At 43.3% G+C, this 19,423-nt stretch overlaps 1 protein-coding gene across 7 annotated transcripts in view; it reads right to left on the bottom strand.

Annotated features, from left to right (window-relative positions):
• The window catches only part of INPP5A (inositol polyphosphate-5-phosphatase A), a 215,471-nt gene that overhangs the window by 34,844 nt on the left and 161,204 nt on the right, over positions 1–19,423 (bottom strand). For all 7 annotated transcript variants that reach the window (XM_085888374.1, XM_085888406.1, XM_085888389.1 and 4 more), the window contains 3 exons: positions 18,768–18,863; positions 2,894–2,968; positions 476–549 (listed from right to left, as the gene is read on the bottom strand). In XM_085888374.1, the coding sequence (XP_085744500.1) occupies positions 476–549; positions 2,894–2,968; positions 18,768–18,863 (245 nt within the window). The remainder of the gene's footprint in view (positions 1–475; positions 550–2,893; positions 2,969–18,767; positions 18,864–19,423) is intronic.

Below are 19,423 nucleotides of genomic sequence, written 5' to 3' on the forward strand. Positions count from 1 at the left end.
GAATTGTGGAACACCAATCCACGAGAGTTTATCACAAAATTATTTGGAAGTGTCCCTCGAAGAATTTCATTGCATGGTTTTGAAGGAAAGGGGTATTAATTTATATCCAGGTACATTGTGCATAAATCTAGTCATTTGAAGATGATTTTCTTTTTAATGAAGGTGTGCTTGCATTGCACACAAAGTTTATTTTCCTTATGCATCAGAGTAGAAAATGCAAAATGTCTGTGGAAGACATTTTCACAGCAGTGTTTATATGTATGTGTATGTATATGTATGTAGTTTTTCACAATATAACCAATGCAATACTTTCACAAATTAAAATTGTTAACATCTCTTCCAAACACAAATACCTGCCCACCCCTCCCCCAACCCTTGTCACCAATCTCCAACTAGTTTTGCACAAAAAAATACATGTTTACATCCAATATGGATGTTTAAAATTGACAACATTGCTGTTGGGAGATATTGTTACCTGGGAGGGTATTCAATGTCGATCTCAAAAAGGCGACCCTTAAATGGCATCAGCTCTTTATCAAAAGGCAGCAGCTGTGGGCACAGCATAGGAAAAGAAAAGAAAAAAACACTGCATCAACACATCCTGTGCATTGTCCCAAGTGAGGGACCATCAATATCATAAGTAGGCAAAAGAGACGATTTTTGACCTTGCCTGCCAAAAACTCCTCATCCCAAAAATATTTTTTCCTTTCCTTTACTCTGATCTCCTCCCAAACTTTTTCAGCTCCAGCAGTAAGGCCTGGCACCCGACACAAACATCCCAATTACATAATGTGTATGTGTGTGATATATATATATATATATATATATATATATATATATATATATATATATATATATATATATATACACACACATATACATTCGTGGGAGATATGATCCTGTAAAATGCCACGAATGTCGAATCCACAAATGTTGGGGCATTGTTTCAATAGGAAAAAGGGGGATAGGTTCCCGGCGGTTCGGATTCATGAGGAAAAAAAAATCAAAAATCTCATGAAAATCCATGAAATATGCCCGCAAAAATGTGAATACGTGAAGCTATAAATAGTCGGACCTCACCATTCATGGGGGATATGTTTCTGAAAAATGCCATGAATGTTGGGATCCATGAATATCGGGGAATTTAAATTTAAAAACATACATTTTTTCAGCATGGTCTAGGCTCGTGGAAGAGCGATTACATAGAACACATCAGGACACAACATAACAAATGGAACAGCAGGAGAAAGGGAAAATGCCAACATATACACACTTTTTAACGGACGGAGGGAGAAAGTATGCGGAGACGGACAAACAAGAGATGCAGTTAACGGTGAAGGGTAAGGGAAAACACAAAGGGTGGACAACATGGATACATTAGCAAAATTGTGTTTGACCACTTTGTGATTTTGTCATTCTGTGGAGAGGGAAAAGGTTGTTGCCTGTCTGTCAGAAGGATGAGAGATGTCAAGGCAGAGAGTGGAGTCATCAGCAAAGAGATAAAGAGGATTTTCCAGAGTCAGTGAGATCATTGATGAAGATTAGGACTAATATGGGGCCGAGAACACTGTCTTTGGGGACCCCAGCCTTGACAGGGAGAGGAGATGAAAGTGTTCCGTTGATAGCCGCACATTGACTATGAGAGGGGAGGAAGTCAGCAATCCAATTGTGGAGTTGGCCTTGGATTCCTTCGACAGACAGTTTGGAGTGTAAGGCAGGATGCTCGACTGTATCAAAAGCTTGAGATATGTCCAGAGAGACAGGCCTGATCTCATGACTGATATTGAGGGAGTGACATGACCATTGTTGGAAGAGTGGAAGCAGCATGTCCAAGGTAGAGTGACCAAGTCTGAATTCAAGTTGATGATCTGAGATGAGGCTGTTGGAGAAAAGGAATGATTTTATGTCAACTGCGATGATGGATTCCATGACCTTTCTAATGATTGGAAGTACATTAAGCTAATTGGGCTGCAGTTATGGGGATCTGTTTTGCACCTCCTTTATGTAATTCTGTGATATTGGCTGATTTTCAATTTCCCAGGTGGATAGCGCAGACCGAGCCTGAAGCGTAAATAAATAAATAAATAAATAAAAACCTATATGTGAAGCGTGAATGTTGAAGCAGGTCACACTCTATGACCCGCGAATAGTGAATCCGTGAATAGTGGGGTCCGCCAACACACACACACACACACACACACACACACACACACACACACACACACACACACACACACACACACACACACACACACACACACACACTCATAGTCTTAAGAATTATTTGCATTATATCTGAGGAAGCAGAATCTCTATTTTATGGAGCAAGTGTTTGCATATCCGTTCTATACCCATTGGATGGACAGCTGGCTTGATGCCACCCACAATTCTAGCCTGAAAAAACAAACAAACATCCATCAGCCATTTTGGTGCTGGAAGCCTAAGACACCTTGAGAAGTATCACCATGCCCTCCCTACAAGTTTTCCATTCAGTGTAAAACAACATAAGCAACTGTTAAAAGGATCATCAAATATTGAAAGGTTGGAGCCAATATGCGTCATGGACCTTGTGAAGGCAAAAGTATGTATTGGCCTCAGACTTCAGGCCTCTGGTGTCAGCCCATGGGCCAGTGCAATTGGACTTATCCGATCTATATAACCACGACGTATTGTATATTCACATAAGCAGGTATGCTTCACGTACATAAACCCGGATTAGTTTTATTTTTGAGAGTAATCGAGGTAACAGTCTGCTGCCTTTACACCGCCAAAATAAAGGTATGTGTCAGAAGAACGTGTTGCATGCTTGGAATAAGATCTCCCGTCTGGTGGGTACTCTGCTCGTCTATTCAATTATTGTTTTATCAAACGCGAGAAAGCTTCATCAACTCACAATTTTTCCATTGTCAGCACGGAAAATATCTTGGTCAGCAAATTCAAACTTCCGCTTTTCTAGACGCAGCAGTACCTGGTGGGAGAAATATATTTCCATAAACACTTGCATAGTTTTAAAACTGATATGTCTCACTCTACACTTCACTGGACACCTAATTTGAGTTCTATTGAAGCATAACCTCTAAAACCTCCAGCCACATTTTTCAAAATGTGCATCTCCATTCGAGTGAAATCAACGCTGTTGATCTTTCAATGTTTTCATGGATGTTGCCAATGTTGCATCAATATTGCTTGCAAATGATACATTCCAAATAAAACCCCATCGTTTTAGAAATGTAAATAGCTACAGAAGTACAAACAACAAATGATGGTATGACTGTGAGAGATTTGACAAAAAAAAAAAAACATTCACAATTCCATTTGAAAAAAAACAAGAACATTCAAAATTACAATCTGTTAAAAATAAATTCATGGCAAAGTGGTTCAATTTTTGCACTACATTAATTTATTATCAGTGTGAAGGAGTAATGTCGTGGGAATAATAGTATTGAAAGAGATCAGCAAGCAGGTGGTCAGAGTGGAAAGATGTGAGGGACGGATAGTTATGGAATCAGTGGTGATAAAGGCAAATGGTTTGTGTCGTGTCGGTATATGGGCCACAAACCGGAAGGACTGGGGCGGAGAAGAGGGAATTCAGGGATGCACTGGAGAGGATGATGGGAATGGTTGAGCTGAAGGTGATGCTGTGCATTGCTGGGGACTTTACCGCACATGTGGGAGTGGCGGAGCCAAGTGAAGAGGAATGTGTTGGTAAATTTGGTTGGGGAACGAGGAATAGAGAGGCTTGAGAGCTCGTGGAGAGGAATGGGATGACCAGAGCTGGTTTATTCCTTCAAACGCGGGAAAGCCCCAAGATTACGTCATCGGTGAAACTGCAGAACTTTTGAAAAAAGAAAGTAACGAGCAAAATGACTCTTTTCGAAGTGGGTCTGGGGAGCATGCCCCCCAGAAATGTTTTCAAAAGTGATGCCAAAATATGCATCTTGGGGGTGATCCTGTCTAATATGTAACAAAAAAAAAACTATGCAAATGAAAGTGATATTTGGGGAAGAATTTTTTTTTCATTTTACCAGAACATCCATTGCTGGGAAGATTATTTTCAGTTACAATAGTTGGTACAGCATTTTGTTATCATATAAGAACTGAATACTGAATACTGAATACTAAATACCACATACCTTTGCAGGACTTTTAATACAAGTGTTTTATAAGGAGGGGGGGGGGAGGTGTCACGTTCATGTAATGGAGTGGTTCAGCATCGCTGGTGGTGCAAAACCAGAGCACTGACTACCCCTTTAAAGTCACGGTCATGTAATAGAGGAGTTTCCCAGAACCACCCTCGCTCCAGTGTAAACCAGAGAATTCATTACCCCCTTATGTTTCCTGCGCATTTATTCACTTGGCAGATACTGGACTTGTTTATGCCATAATGGCTGCCCAAAAGACCTCGCCTCGTACCCCGTGTGACCACTCCTCATTTTCATAAATGACAACGTGAGCCAATGAAAAAAGCCAAGAATTCACAAGGTTTCGGAAAAGCGATGATAATAGAAAACCTACAGAAAACCAAGGTGAACAACGAATAGCCAAGATCTTGTGAAAAAAGCCAAGGAGTGGTCACGCTGCTCGTACGCTCCTGTTGTGCGCTCGTGACCATTACGATTAGATTATATTTCCTGTATTAAGTGGGTTTTCCTTTTATCGGATCGCTAGTGCACTTTATTTATTTTTCTGCCTGTTTTCATGTCAGTCTATCTTTTGTCCCGGGATTCTCCGTTTTCGTCGTCCCATGCCTTCTTATAATAAACTGTTATCTTGTGATAAATATTACAGATTTCGCAAGTAAGAAACCATTTTGGCACAATTTCAGTGGCAAATCCCCAAGGAAAGATAAAATTGAGAATGTTCTCCTCAAAGACATCAATGGAAGTAACAATTCTACCCACCCCCTCCAGCAGGGGCCAGTAAACATACACAATGCCACTTGTGACGTGCACAGGGAAATTTGCAAGTGATCATCAACAAATGAGTTTTAAAATACTGATTTTATTTGAATTCATCACACTATTCCCTGTGCCTGCCACACTTTCTCATCCCCACTCCCCACTCCGATGAAACTGAGTCGAGAGCCTTACAGATATATTTAAAGTGGTGGTGGTGGTGGTGCAGCATAGGCATGATGGGCCAAATGACCTCTTCTGGCGTCAAACCTCCTTGTTAAGATTTGTTGGTCTCATATCAATGTGGTCACAAACTTCATCACGACTAACAGACATTCTCAGGTTTTGTATTTGTGTGCAGCAGAATCGAGTCTTTACTTCATGCAATGCAAAGACATAACTTGGGTGTGAAGTTCACAAAGGAGGGAACGGTGATGGGAAAATTCAACAATGGACACGATTTCTGCATTTACCGACAGACGGGCGTTCTCCTGCCTGGCGGCCATCTGCTCACGGTCATGTGCTTGAAAGCTTTTGTACCCAGCTAACGTCATGAGAAAATACCTCATTAAAAAACGACCATGGGAGTAATTCAGGTAATCGTGGTCATGACACTTAGCATTGCACCTGTGGATGAAAAATTATCTTAATTAGCCTGATGGTTTTTCAGTATGACCGTAAAAGAAAATGAAGCCCAATTAAGCTTGATTGATAATTAACCTGAGAAGTCAAGGTTTTTAGCACATATCACACAATGTATTGTTATAACCCTTTAATGGGAAATGTCTGATTCAAATACAACATGATTATTACATTTAACCACTTTATGAGTATGTATCTGTTTTCAATATGTATCCGTTGTATTTTAAAAGGGCCTTATATTTCTCTTCTGTATTGGAAGGTTACCAGCTTGTGATTAAAAGAATCCCTTTCCCCCAAGCAGAATGGCCTTCCGAATAATCTTTATAAATATTGTTACGGCTGTGGAAATTCGCAATACACCATAAAGGTTCCTTAGATCAGTTATGATGCTAAGTTTATGTGCAGATAGTTCCCCACCGTTGTTTAAAGGGATTTCGTGTGATTCATCGGGCTGCGACGCTTTGAGATAGCCGTTTTTCTTTTCTATCGTTATTTTGAGCCACCATTGCAACAAACCTCCACACAAACAACCGCCACCACCAACTACGCCACAACGCCAACCACGCTCACACCACCCCCACAACCACCACCACCAACGCCGCTCTCAACAACCGCTTCCGAATGGCAGAACAAAAAGCACTCGTGAAGCCTGTGGGGTTTTTTTCCCGCCTGATTCTCCCGCCTGTTCTTCCCCGCGCTTGGTGTGGGGGAGGTGCGATCCAAGCGGGGGTCAAAGGCCATGTAAAGGAGGAGTCTGATTTTGGGGGAATAATTCCCTGGCCCCGAGCCAAAACTGACTTTCCTCGTCCCCCGCACGGCGTGGGCAGGGGGGAGCGAGAGGGCACGCCCCTTTTTGGGAAGCTTCTAGAAGGGAGATGGAGCCAGAAACGGGGCAGGGCAAAGGGCGGACCCCGCTTTACAAAAGGCGAACAGACGCGAGGCTCGGGGGGCTCTTCTCGGTTCATGCTGGCTCGTTCGTTCTTGGTCTCGTGGCGCTGGTCACCCCTTGGGCTTCCCTTCTCCCTCCCTTCGTATGGACCTCTTCGTTTGGACTCTTCGTTTTGGGCTTCTCTCTCTGGTCCTGAAGCCCCTTCTGCCCTTCAGTCTTTTGCTTGTTTGATTGTGGGTCGTGGAAGCACCAGCAGCAACGCCGGAGAGAGCTTGCTGACCACGCCAGGGGCCCGAGTTCAGGCGTGGCTACGCAAGGCCGTGGGGAGTCGACGTCGCGACCTGCCCACCGTCGCGCCACGAGGGCGCGGGTAAGACCATTCGGTCTCATGGGACCCATTCGGTCCTCCAGGTCCCGTGCCATAAAGGTTTACGAACCCCGTCTACCTCCCTGCCGATGGGGAGGGTTTTTCTTTGTTTTTGTATACACGCTGTGACGCCGTGTCCTGCCAAGTAGAAACTGTGTAAGTAACTGTGCATGTAAATGGATCCTTGCTTATAGTCGGTCGTATTGCTTTTGTTTTCTATTTCTTGCTTGTATATTGCATGACTTTCTTACTTGTGTTGTGTGTGCAATATGTGCTTTAAAATAAATGTCCTTGTGTGAAATGTATCCCGTTCGTCGTCTTTTTCCCTTTTGAAAGTAACATCTTGAATCGCGGAATAAATTAGTAGAGGGTTTTGAACGCCCGGTAAACAGAATCACATCCGTCGAGGTCGTCGATAACACCGCTCGGTTATCACTGTAGCACGGAACGGACCGCTTAAGCAGTTCGTGTCCTAGGCCGACCTGCGGCGAGGTACGATCGCCCGGTCAACTACTCGCGCAGGTACTTAGGTAGGTCGAATTTAGTGAGCAACCCTATCCTGCGCAGGTGGGAAATTGGCACGATCGAGGTGAGGTTAAACCCCCACCCGTGACTGGCTCCTGGCGATAGTTCCAGGAGGGTCACGACTGAATTGTCCGTCCGGTGGACGACGCGGTTGCAATTGGAGTTACGCAATCGCCCGAACGCCAGGCGGGCCAGAATTCGTAACAATATATATATTCAGTTGAATATAATTTTCTATATTCTCTTTAAGCTTATTATCTTGACTAATAAAAGGCAATGTGTGTGCGTGTGTGTGTGTGTGTGTGTGTGTGTGTGTGTGTGTGTGTGTGTGTGCGTGCGTGTCAGTGTGTGTGTGTGTGTGTGTGCGTGTGTCCTCCATAACTCCAAAACTATAAAAACCTAACAGCCTGAAACTTTGCGTGCATACTAAGAAAACTCCAAGGAAGTGCAAGAGTGAAAATTGGGTGTTTGGGACAACTAAAACACCCCTTTTGTTAAAACATCCCTTTTGAAGATAATTAACGGCCTTATTTAATTATACCCTTCATCAGGCGATCCTCAGCCACGTCGTTGTCTGGGGTCTTTAGGCGTTTCCTGGGTAACCTCCCTGGGGGTTTGAAGCAGCCATGTTTATTTGCCTGGATGCAAGCTCCAGATTTGAAAGTATCATCAGTTCCGACTCCCCCAAAAAGTGTTGATTTGTCCAATTCAGACTTTGCACGAGCGTTTCCGGGTGCAGAGTTGTATCGAGGGCAATTGGTTAATTGTTTGCCAAGCCAGGCATTCAGTTGGAGTGATTGAGTGCTTTAGCCACTTACCGAGCTGTACAGTGAAGTTTATGTCCTGATCGGGATGTACAGTCGACAGTTACTACAAGGTATTGGTATGTTTACAGCTTTCCTCTGTATGGACGTGGTACATTTGGGCAGATTTGGATCTGTACTGTATGGACTCTCTGTGGGTGTGTGTACATGCCATGCCTGTTACGGGTGCAATGGTGGCAAAGTTTCATCCCGTATCTTATGGAGGTTCTATCAGATTTTCCTTTGTCCTCACGCCTGGCTTAAAAGCATTTGGTTTTCAGATTTGCTTCACAAAGGTTATGTTTCCCTTTGTGAGCTTCATAGCAAAATATATTTGACAACGCCCGATTTCCAATCCGTTTGCAGTATTAACGTGTTTTCTAAATTACCGAGCCAAGTTTTTTTTTCGCCCGTCACACGCAGCTGTTGATAAGGAATAATGTTTGTGATCATATCCCTGAAATGTCTATATAAATGTAACGTTGTTTTTCGGTGGAAGCTACTCAGGGTTTCTGGGTTGAATACAGTGAGTACTGCAGTTGATAATCACACTGATTCCAACCTGCCGATTCCCAAAAAATTGCCGATATCGGCCAAGCGTGTGTGTGTTTATTGGTATCTACATATGTGGGTTTCAGAATGTGGAATGGAGTCCTCCCAGGGCAGGCTCAAAGCATCCACCTTCATTTCAGTAAGGGGCCACGATTCATGGACCAAGCTGTGAAGTTTTCTGTTCTCAAAGCTTTGTGCCGAGGGCTCTTTTCAGGATCGTCGCTGAGCCCCGGACAGCTTCCAAGTGCAGTTCGTTTGTATAATATTCCCAGGGATGGTTTTTAGCTCACCTACCTGTAAAGTAGTTCCGGGGAGCTTATGGGATGGTGCGTCGTCCGTCCGTCCGTCCATCCACAACTACTTGCAACTTCTCAGAAACTACACATACGATTTTAATGAAATTTGACCAAAACCTTCATCACCCGTGATGGCATTATAAAAGGGGTCTGAAGGGGTCTACAGAGGGAGTTTATTTGGGGGGGGTGTGGAGGGGGTGGGGAGTGGGGTGCCTCCCCAAAGAGGAATTTGCTCTTTTGTTAAACGATACACACAATTCCGATGAAACTTCACGACAACCTTCATCACCCATGACGTACCAAAGTTTGTTCATGATATTAAAAAAATCTGCTCTAAGGGGATTTAAGGGGGGTTTACCCCCCAAAATATGTATTTGCTTTCTTCTCCAAAACTACAGATACAATTCCGATGAAACTTGACCACAACCTTTATCACCCGTAATGTACCAAGGTTTGTTCATGGGATTAAAAAAAAAATTCATCGGTATTGGCTTTCTTCTCCGTGATATATTCTGTGGGTCATCCATGCCTACCAGTGGTTGCCTGATCATCTTATCCAGCTACTACCAGGTGAGCGCCCAGGGGTACTGCCCCTATGTTTAATATCTCTGTGAGGTTCTTTGTCATCATTCCTGTAGGTCCAGCTATCACTGGTACAACTTTGGCATTCTTCAGCTTCCAGAATCTTCTCATTTCATTCTTGAGGTCTTGGTGTTTGGTCATTTTCTTGATTTCTGCATCGTTTAGTCCAAAATCACTGGTATTAACACCTCAATCAGCAATGCCTTCTTGTTTTTTTTTGTACCTAAGTATGATATCTGGTCGCAATGCTTTGTTTTCGATGTTCACACTCGATGGGATCATTAGGTCGTATGTGAGTGGTTGGTACTTCCATGTTTTCAGTGATTTCTTTTGGTTCATGTTCCCACAAATTTTCTGGAACTGGGACATCAAAGTTTTTGCAGATGTGCCAGCGGATTACATTATAAACTCTGTTGTGTCGTCGTGTGCACAGCTGTTCTGACATGAGTTTGTTTTTGTGTGTGTGTTCGGCCATTAAGCAGAACATATCATTCTCTTTACTAACCCCACCTCCACCCCTCACCTTTCTCTCTTATTTTTTTTTTCATACCTCTCTCTCTCTCTCTCTCTCTCTCTCTCTCTCTCTCTCTCTCTCTCTCTCTCTCTCTCTCTCTCTCTCTCTCTCTCTCTCTCTCTGCCTCGCTCGCTCGCGCTCTCTCTCTCACCCGTCCTCGATCCCTCCCTGCCATGGTATAGGAATGTTTGGTGAGGCATAACTCTCCCCACCTCTCCCCCCCCCGCCTCGCTCTTCCATCCTTCCGAGCTTCCCCGCCCTCCTTCCTCCTCTCTCTCCTCTTTTCCTCTCTCTCTCTCACTTCCCTCCCTCTCTCCTCTTTTCCTCTCTCCCTTCCCTCCCTCTCTCCTCTTTTCCTCTCTCCCTTCCTTCCCTCCCTCTCTCCTCTTTTCCTCTCTCTCCCTTCCTCTCCTCTCTCAACCCTCCTCCTTAATACCCCCCTTTTGAGAAGCGATTTGCTCGTACTTGATATTAAGGGATCCTTGTATATGTTTTATTCTAGGCCGTCACCCGAAAGTCTGCCTGAACTCGGTGAAGCTGGAGTTCAGTATCATTGGAATGTGTGCTTCAATCATGTCCATATGTCTTCTTTGAACCATTATCATCTTTTTGGTCATAAAGTTGTTGTGTTCAAGTTGACCTCTGAATAACCACTGCAAGAAGACCTTGAGTGATCACCTTCTCATCCCTTCAAAGCTGGCCTCTGCAGTACCTTATCTTGAGTACCACCAGATATCTTCCCCCAATGTCACCCCTCCCCATTTTTGCTTTGTATAAAAGGACTCAAGATCCATGTCTTATTAGGAAAGAGAACGAAGCGTGTTGCTTGCTATTGTGTTGTTTAATTGCCTCTTTCCTCCATCATGATGTTTCATTCAATAAATGCTTCAAATTGATGAGAGGAATGGATTCTTCGACACACCCCATCCAGATGAAATGGGATAAGAAACTAATCAGTATATCGGAATAGCATCTCAATTCCCAATAATCGCGGCATACTTTTCTGATAACGAACATACGGAAACGTCAGTACGTGTCGTTACAAAAATACGGATTTCCGTAAAATACAGGAGTTTCACTCATGTTACCTACAGGAGTGGACAGTGTAGAAGAGAACTGGATTTGGTGGTGGTAAGGAAGCGACAATTGTGGAGGGTTAAGGATTGCAAGGCAGTGGCGAGAGAGCATGTTACCACCCAGCACAAGTCTGTGGCGCTTGTGCTATGGATAGAGAAAAGGAGGGAGGTGAAGAGCAGGGGTTGGAAGATTATTAGGTTGGGGGGTGGGGGGGGAGTGTAGGGGCAATGTCATCTTAGAGTACAATGAGAGGATGAGGGCCAAGTATGAGAAACTTGGTGAAGAAGTGGAAGGTTTGGAGGAGGAGGGGAAGAAGTACGGAGAGGCGTTTAGGGGAAATGCACAAGTTTTGTGTCAAAGGACGTCAAGAAAGGGTGCATCGTCGAGGGATGGAAAGCAGGTATGGTGGGCGGAGGAGGTACCGAAGGTAGTTGTTGAAAAGGAGGTTTGGAAGAGCATAGAGGAGATCAAGGATGGAGCGAGGCAATCGGATGTAGGGTTGATGCACCTGTATATCGGCAAAATAAGAAAGTAGCAAGGAGAGCTGTGGATAAGGTGAGGAATGACATGAAAGAAGTTAGAAGAGGATGGTGGGAAGAAGATGATCTATAAATTGGCTCGTGCCAGAGATGAGGACAGTAAGAACATGAAGGGGAGGGGGGGCGGTGATTACGGATGGTAGCAGGGGGCTAGTGACAGAGAGGGGGCAGTAATGAAAGTGTGAGGATATTTCAAGGAGTTGTTGAACCGGGGATGAAGCAACAGCGAGCTGGAGCTACCATGTTATGTAGAGGGAAAAGTGGAGTTGGTGGAGATCACGGAGGAGGAGGTGTGGACAGCATTGAAGAAGATGAAGAAGGGAAGAGCACCAGGCATGAATGAGGTATGTACAGAGATGATAATTGCAGCAGAAGAAGTTGGAGTCAGTTGGACGAAGAGGCTGTTGAATACAGGGTGTCCCAAAAAAATGTACTCACATTTTGGCTCCTCATAACTCATTGAATTTTTCATTTCTTTTCAGATCAAATTGACCCTAATAATGGCAGAAGTACGACTAGGTTTTGAAGAAAGAAAATTGATCATAAAGTGCTACTGGAAGCACGAAAACATCATGGAAGTGCAAAGACAATTTAGAAGACATTTTCACAAAGATCCACCAACGCGACGCACCATTGCTCGCATCCGAGATAAGTTTGAAACAGATGGAAGTGTGCATGACGTCCATAAGGAGCGTTCAGGAAGACCACGGTCATCAACCTCCCCCGCAAAGGAAAATCAATTGCTGGAAACCCTCCACCGATCCCCACGGAAATCTGTACGACAAATGGCTCGTGAGACATCCCAAAATCAAGCGCCCATCGCATTTTGAAGCGAATTAATTGGAAAAATTACATTCCAAAATTAATCCACGCTCTAAATGAAGACGATCCTGACCGGAGAGCTGAATTTTGTGAGTGGTACCTTGTCAAATGCGAAGAAGATGCAGCATTTCCATCCAAAATTGTTTGGCGTGATGACGCCAGCTTCAAGTTAAATGGCTCAATTAACCGACACAATTGCACCTACTGGGCTCCTGAAAATCCGCATGTTACTATGGAACACCATTTAAACATACCAGGGGTTATTGTGTGGTGTGGGATATCAGCATTGGGCATCCTAGGGCCATTCTTTTTTGACCAAACTGTCACTGGGGATGTTTACTTAAACTTGCTGCAGGAATCCATCGGTCCACGTGTCGAAGAGATATTTGGTGACGAAGAGATTTACTTTCAGCAAGATGGAGCACCTCCCCACTACCACCGTGATGTAAGGGCCTATCTCGAAGAAACTTTTCCGAACAGATGGATTGGGCGAAGAGGTAGTGTTGAATTCCCTGCGCGTTCCCCAGACCTCACTCCAATTGACTTCTTTTTATGGGGATATCTCAAAGATAAGGTTTACGGCTCAAAACCAGCAACAGTCGATGAGCTGAAAGAGGAAATTGAAAGACGATGTCTTGCAGTTCCAAATGAAATAATTCGTAACTCTGTTGAATCCATTGGTCCGCGTTATCGGCTGTGTTTGGAACGTGATGGTCGTCAGTTTGAACATCTGTAAACATGCATTTATCCGTTTATACATTCAACCACTAATCTTGTTTCTAAGTGAATAAACAACGCATTTATTATCATTTAAAGAGCGAGTACATTTTTTTGGGACACCCTGTATGTGTGTGTGAGAGAGGGTTCAATTTCAGAGGAGTGGAGGACAGGGTTAATTGTGCTGATATGGAAGGAGAAGGGAGATGCTCAAGATCTGGGGAAGTATAAGGGCATTATGCTCCGAGGTCATGTCATGAAGGTGCTGGAGAGGATTTTAGAAGGGAGGATAATAAAGAGTGTGGAGATGGAGATTAGAGAAGACAAGCAGGAAGTTAGAAAGGGTAGGGGGATGATGGATGGGGTATTCATGCTGAGACAGCTGGTGGAGAAGAGGTTGGAGGTGCAAGGTGAAATGGCATTGGGATTTGTGGACCTTTAGAAGGCCGATGACACTGCCCCAAAAGAGATGGGAATGGCGACGCTGAGATGGATAGGAGTGCCGGAAGCAGAAGTCAGGTTGGTGGTAGGTCGGTATGTACAAGGCAACTAAGGGAAGAGTTTTGGTTGGTCCTAGGATGTCTGAGGAGTTCAGTGTGACCATCCGTTTGAGGCAGGGAAGAACTCAGCCCACTCATGTTTTTCAGCTGGTAAGCAGGAAGGTAAACATGAGGGGTATTCTGGGGGGGGGGCGACGTTGTGTGCGGACAATCTGGCAGTTGTGGTGAAGAGTAGGTGGGAGATGCAGGAGGTATTGAGGGAGTGGAAGGAAGCATTCTGGAGGCATGGGATGAGAGATGAGTATGGAGAAGACTGAGGTGTTGTGGGTCAGGCAGCAGAGAAAAGAAATGAATATCAGGCTGGAGAGGAAAGAGATCAGACAGGGAAATAGGTTTGAGTATCTGAGGGAGGGTTGAAGAGTAGAGAGAGAGAGTTGGCTGAGGACAGAGGGAAGTGGAGGAGTATCGTGGTCAAGGCAGGGCAGAAGCTTGGTGCCATTGGTCCTCACCCCTTATAAAAGGAAGAGGAGGAGGAGGACGAGGAGGAGGAGGAGGAGGAGGAGGAGAAGATGTGGAGGCTTTCTTACTTGTGAAAAGTATTTCCACTCTGTTCTTCACTCATCTCTCCATTGCTGTATATAATACTTTATTTCACTCCACTTCCTATTTCCTTTTTCACTTCACCACCAGTGTAAGGCCGATCTGTAAAAGGCCTACCTTACATGCCTCAGTTAATTGCACTGCTCTGACTGATTTCATCTTACCAGATTGAAGATTCACATTTCAAATTTATTGTCCCAAATTATCACTTTGCTCTTTTCTTGGAATACGATGGATATCCTCTCAGTTGGGTGTCTTCACAACCTGTCTGGATAACTCATCCTCATTGTCAAATTTGTGCTCTCCCCATCCGTCTCAAAGCAGGTCCACCCAAGCTTGGCTGTGCTTTTTTCCTCATCGTAAATTAAATATATATTTTTTCACACCTCTGCACTCAATCAGTTTAACTTTGTCCAGTTTTGACATTACTGGTGACTTGGTGCAACTTTTAGTGCTTAACTATTTCTGGTTTTTTTTTTTTTGCATTCGACTAATGTCATCCTTGCTTCACAGTGATTCATCTTATTAATTTGAAGTTCTTATCACTGGCTTCCATTATCCCCAAACTCCACACTGTTGAAGAAGACTTCATGCATCCCTGCTCGGACTACCAAGGGAAGTATGACTGGCTTGGTCCTTTAACCCGAAACAACATTATACCACCACCCATCTTTGTTTCAGTCACTCGAGCTAATTACCCTCCATACTTTCCTGTTTACTGGTTTTCATTGGATGTTAATTCTGTTTTTATTGCAGACCTCACCTCCCGTGCTTTTTCTAAATTTCCTCCCTTTTCTAAATTTCCATATTGTTTCCCCATCCAATCCCAACTTCATCCAACTATTTCCTCATCTCATTCTCATGTATCTTGCTCATCATCCATTCCCCAACCTCCTCAACCCCCCCCCCCCCCCATTTTCTTTTGTTGTATTTGCCCTGCCTCTTCCTCTGATTGACCTGCAATACAATTTCCTTCTCCAACACCAGCTATGTCTGTTTGGTTTATGAATATTACAAGGCTTTGCTTGAATATCGCTGAACTCTCAAGTGAAATGGGTATTGAAACACCAGACTGTGTGTGTTAACAGAAACATCTCTTTTGAATATAAATACTGACCAACTTTGATCTCAAACTGGTTCAACATTGTGCCATTTATCCAGACCTGGGTGAAGTCCAGGAGGCAGCATTTCTATTTCTTTACAAAATCTATATGCATTTCAATGAAATAGACATGATCAAAGCTTTTCAACTTGCACTCCTCAGGATAAAACTGCAAGCAGATGAAGAGGAAGCACCAAACTCTCATTTATAAAGTTACGATGTCATGTCCTCATCGTTGATTGGTTGAGAGAAAGAAAGGACAGGATTACCTGATTGGTGGAACCACAGCGCATCATGAATAATGAGTAGGCGGAAATGAAACGGAAATGAACAGTCATGAATAATGAATAGATGAATCACCAAGAATCACCAAGATACCCCAAGGGGGAGAGGGGGGGGTGGTTTTCATGATGACTCAACATTGACTGTGGTACAGTAGTCACAGTCAAGCCATCATAGTCAAAATAGATATAAAGTTCAGACAAATTATTTCTGTCTACAAAGAATAGGGTTGGGTGACCTGATGAATGTGACCTCCATTCCACGAAGGTGAGCTAAACTGCGAATTTTAAACCGGCCAATACGATATTGCTTTGCACACTGAGGATTATTCAGTAAATGGTAATCAATTGCAGAGGCACAGGGAATAGTCATACTATGTACATTCTTACAAGCCTGAGTTGGTTGTCTGTTCGGTTGACTGACAACAACTGATCCCCAAAGGGATGTGTCGTTCAATGCAATCCTTCAATCTCAAAGATGCGCAGCACACGGACCTAGCGTCACACTGGCACTGAAATTCGTAAATAATCTTACTTATATGAGAGGTGGGCAGAACGTCTTTTTGGACTGACGGAAGCAACCGGCAGGTGGTGAAAATCACTCGTGGTTGAATAGCATAGTAAGAATGGGACACTGTCTGTTTGATCTGGTTTTCAAACCATTGACACTTTGCCTTTCCAAGGTAGACGTAGGTATACAGGACATTTACCAGGTCTGATTGTAGGATTATTTGGTGGGTTCAGAAATTTGTGTGCATATATATATATATATATATATATATATATATATATATATATATTGATGACCTGTTTATGATACCCACTATCAAGAAGAATAGTCTTGATGGTCTCAATTTGAGCATGGAGTCTATCTGTGAAGCAGATCTTTCTTGCTCGATTGACGAAGATACCAATCAATCCAATCTTGTATCTAGATGAACTGTAAGAGTCCCACCGAGTATACTGTCTGGTGAAAGTAGACTTATGGTAGACTGTGGTTTTATCAACTAAGACGTCCAAGAAGGGAAGTACACCAAAGCATTCCATCTCTAAGGTGAACTCTCGGGATGGATGGAGAGAGCATTCAGGTGTGCCAAGAAGACTTTACGTGCTCAGGTTGAGTCGAAGACAGCAAAGATGTCATCCACACACCGATAATAGATGGAAGGAGTTTAACCTCAAGATGTGGATCTGCAAAGGCACGTTTTTCGCAGTAATTGACAAAGATGTTTGCCAAGATGGGGCCGAGAGGGGATCCTATCGCTACACCATCAATCTGAGTATACATCGAATCATTGAAACTGAACTCGACAGAACTGGTCGCCATATTCATTAATTTAATGAAGTCAGACTCAGAGATTGGTGGAGGTGTCAAGTCCTGATGATACCGAAGTTGCACGCAGATTTCAATCACTTCTGTCAGTGGGACATTCGTGAATAGACTGGCTATATCATATGATCACATTGTGGAGTTTTCGTTTTGGTGTGTCACGGACCACATGGCATTGGTGAAGGTGAAGGAATCTGCAATTACATGTTCTGAGACACTGCCCAGTGCTGGCTGTAATAGTTCACATAACCATCTGGCGAGTTCATGCTGTGCAGAGCCAGTCATTGAAAGGATCAGCCATAGAGGAACACTATCTTTATGATCCTTTGGCACACCATACATCCCTGGTTTTTGCGATCCGACAGGTCGAATTGTCTTATAAACCTCCATAGAGAGGTCTCTTCATTTGCAGATTTGTAATCGTCTTTTCGCCATTTCTTTCTCCAAACAAGATGTGTGGTCACACTCAGTTGTATTTCCCAGATGTTCGAACTTGGACAGATCGCTCAAAATCACAGTCATTTTCTCAATGTAGTCACTCTTATTCAGAATAACCATGCCGGAGCCTTTACCTGGTCTGCAAATCTGGATTTCAGGATTTCAGGATTGGATTTGAGGTCATGTATAGCGACCAGGCAATCATGCTGCATATGGAAATCAGACAAATCGTTTGGAATCCCACAGTAAGCGTGAGCGAGATCAACTCCTCTGGCCTTCGGTACGTGGGCCGCACATCATTAAGATTGAAGGATCACATTGATCGCATCACTGTCTGCTGTCTCTCTCTCTCTCTCTCTCTGACTCTTTTTCTCTCTCTCTCTCTCTCTCTCTCTGACTCTCTCTGACTCTCTCTGACTCTCTCTGACTCTCTCTCTCTCTGGCTCTCTCTCTGACTCTCTCTCTGACTCTCTCTCTCTCTCTGGCTCTCTCTCTGACTCTCTGTCTCTCTCTCTCTCTCTCTCTCTCTCTCTCTCTCTCTCTCTCTCTCTCTCTCTCTCTCTCTCTCTCTCTCTCTCTCTCTCTCTCTCTCTCTCGCTCTCTCTCTCTCTCTAAAACTAAAAAAGAAAATTTGAAAACAAAGTTTGGATGTCTCAATAAATGTGCACTTGAATCATCTGCTGTAGAAATGACGAAGCAAAGCATTTAAAGCAGGAAACAAGATGGCCCATTGTTACTGAGTTGAATAACTAATTTTTTGTGTGGAAAGAGGACAGCATGAAAAAGAAAGATAAAATTGAAGTATGAGACTACTGTAGTCGGAAAAAAAAGTGGAAACAGAAAATGCTCACATACTTGAGCATTATTGTGTGGTACATTATGGATGTGATAATGGTAGGAATTGAAGGAAAATGTGTGAAAAGAAAAGTTATTGACATATGTTCACAAACCAAGGAAAAACAAGGAATTTTTTTTAATGAATATTGATATTAAACTATGTTTAATTATCTTGGTGTTAGCAAGGTGGGAAGGGAGGGGGTGTGGAGGGGTAGGATGTTGACTGAAACATGCATGCATACCTTGTATTGACCAATTTGACATTGAAACTTTAAGCAGCCAATTTTAAGGAAAAATGGAAGACAAATGCTGGCAGTAGAAGTCTGGCATTCCTGTAATCCTTTAGTTTGCACAAGCTTTGATTTACAAGATCAAAGCAGCAGATAAGAGTGATACATTTAACCAATGTTGCATCCAAAGGCATACACTGCCAGGTCACGTAACTGGCATGTGACCTACCTTGTGATCATTATTCGTTTCAGTGAATACAAGCCGGTCATTGCCCTCTGATATATCAGGCTGTTCCCTCTCCATTTGTGCTTCTCCATAAAGACTCTGTTGAGCATACATTAAAACCAGACACCAATGCACTTAAGTTTTGAACAAAGCCAATATAACCTTCTATAAATTCATAAAATGATGTACATTCATCAACCAAAATGCTAAAAAAAGAAAAGAAAGAAAAGAAAAAAAAAAGAAAACAGATTATCATTGGTGTTATAGAATGCAGAATGGACCAGCTTGCATTTATGTTGAACTTGCAAAGACTTTATGCAACAATGGCATATTCTTTCTGGGACATCGTGGGTTCTAACATCAAAAACCAAATTAGAGACAGGACAGCTGGTTATACATCGTCATCTAACAAGCTCAAATGAGCGAAGATCCTCGTCCTCTTAATGATAACGTCATAAAAACGAATATGACGTCATTGTGATGTATCAGGTTTGCGATAAATTATCTGTGCTAATGCCCGGCTTGATTCCCGCAAAACAAAATTCAAACAGCTTGCCTAGTTTCGGAGATAATGGTATAGGCGATTCCCATTAGCGGCGATATTATGACGGCAACTTTTTTTCTAGGAAGAATTTCCAAAATCGGAGATGGTTGCTGCC

Source organism: Eptatretus burgeri, chromosome 1, assembly GCF_056783735.1.
Source record: "Eptatretus burgeri isolate ZD-2024b chromosome 1, Ebu_testis_v1, whole genome shotgun sequence".
NCBI lineage: Eukaryota > Metazoa > Chordata > Myxini > Myxiniformes > Myxinidae > Eptatretus > Eptatretus burgeri.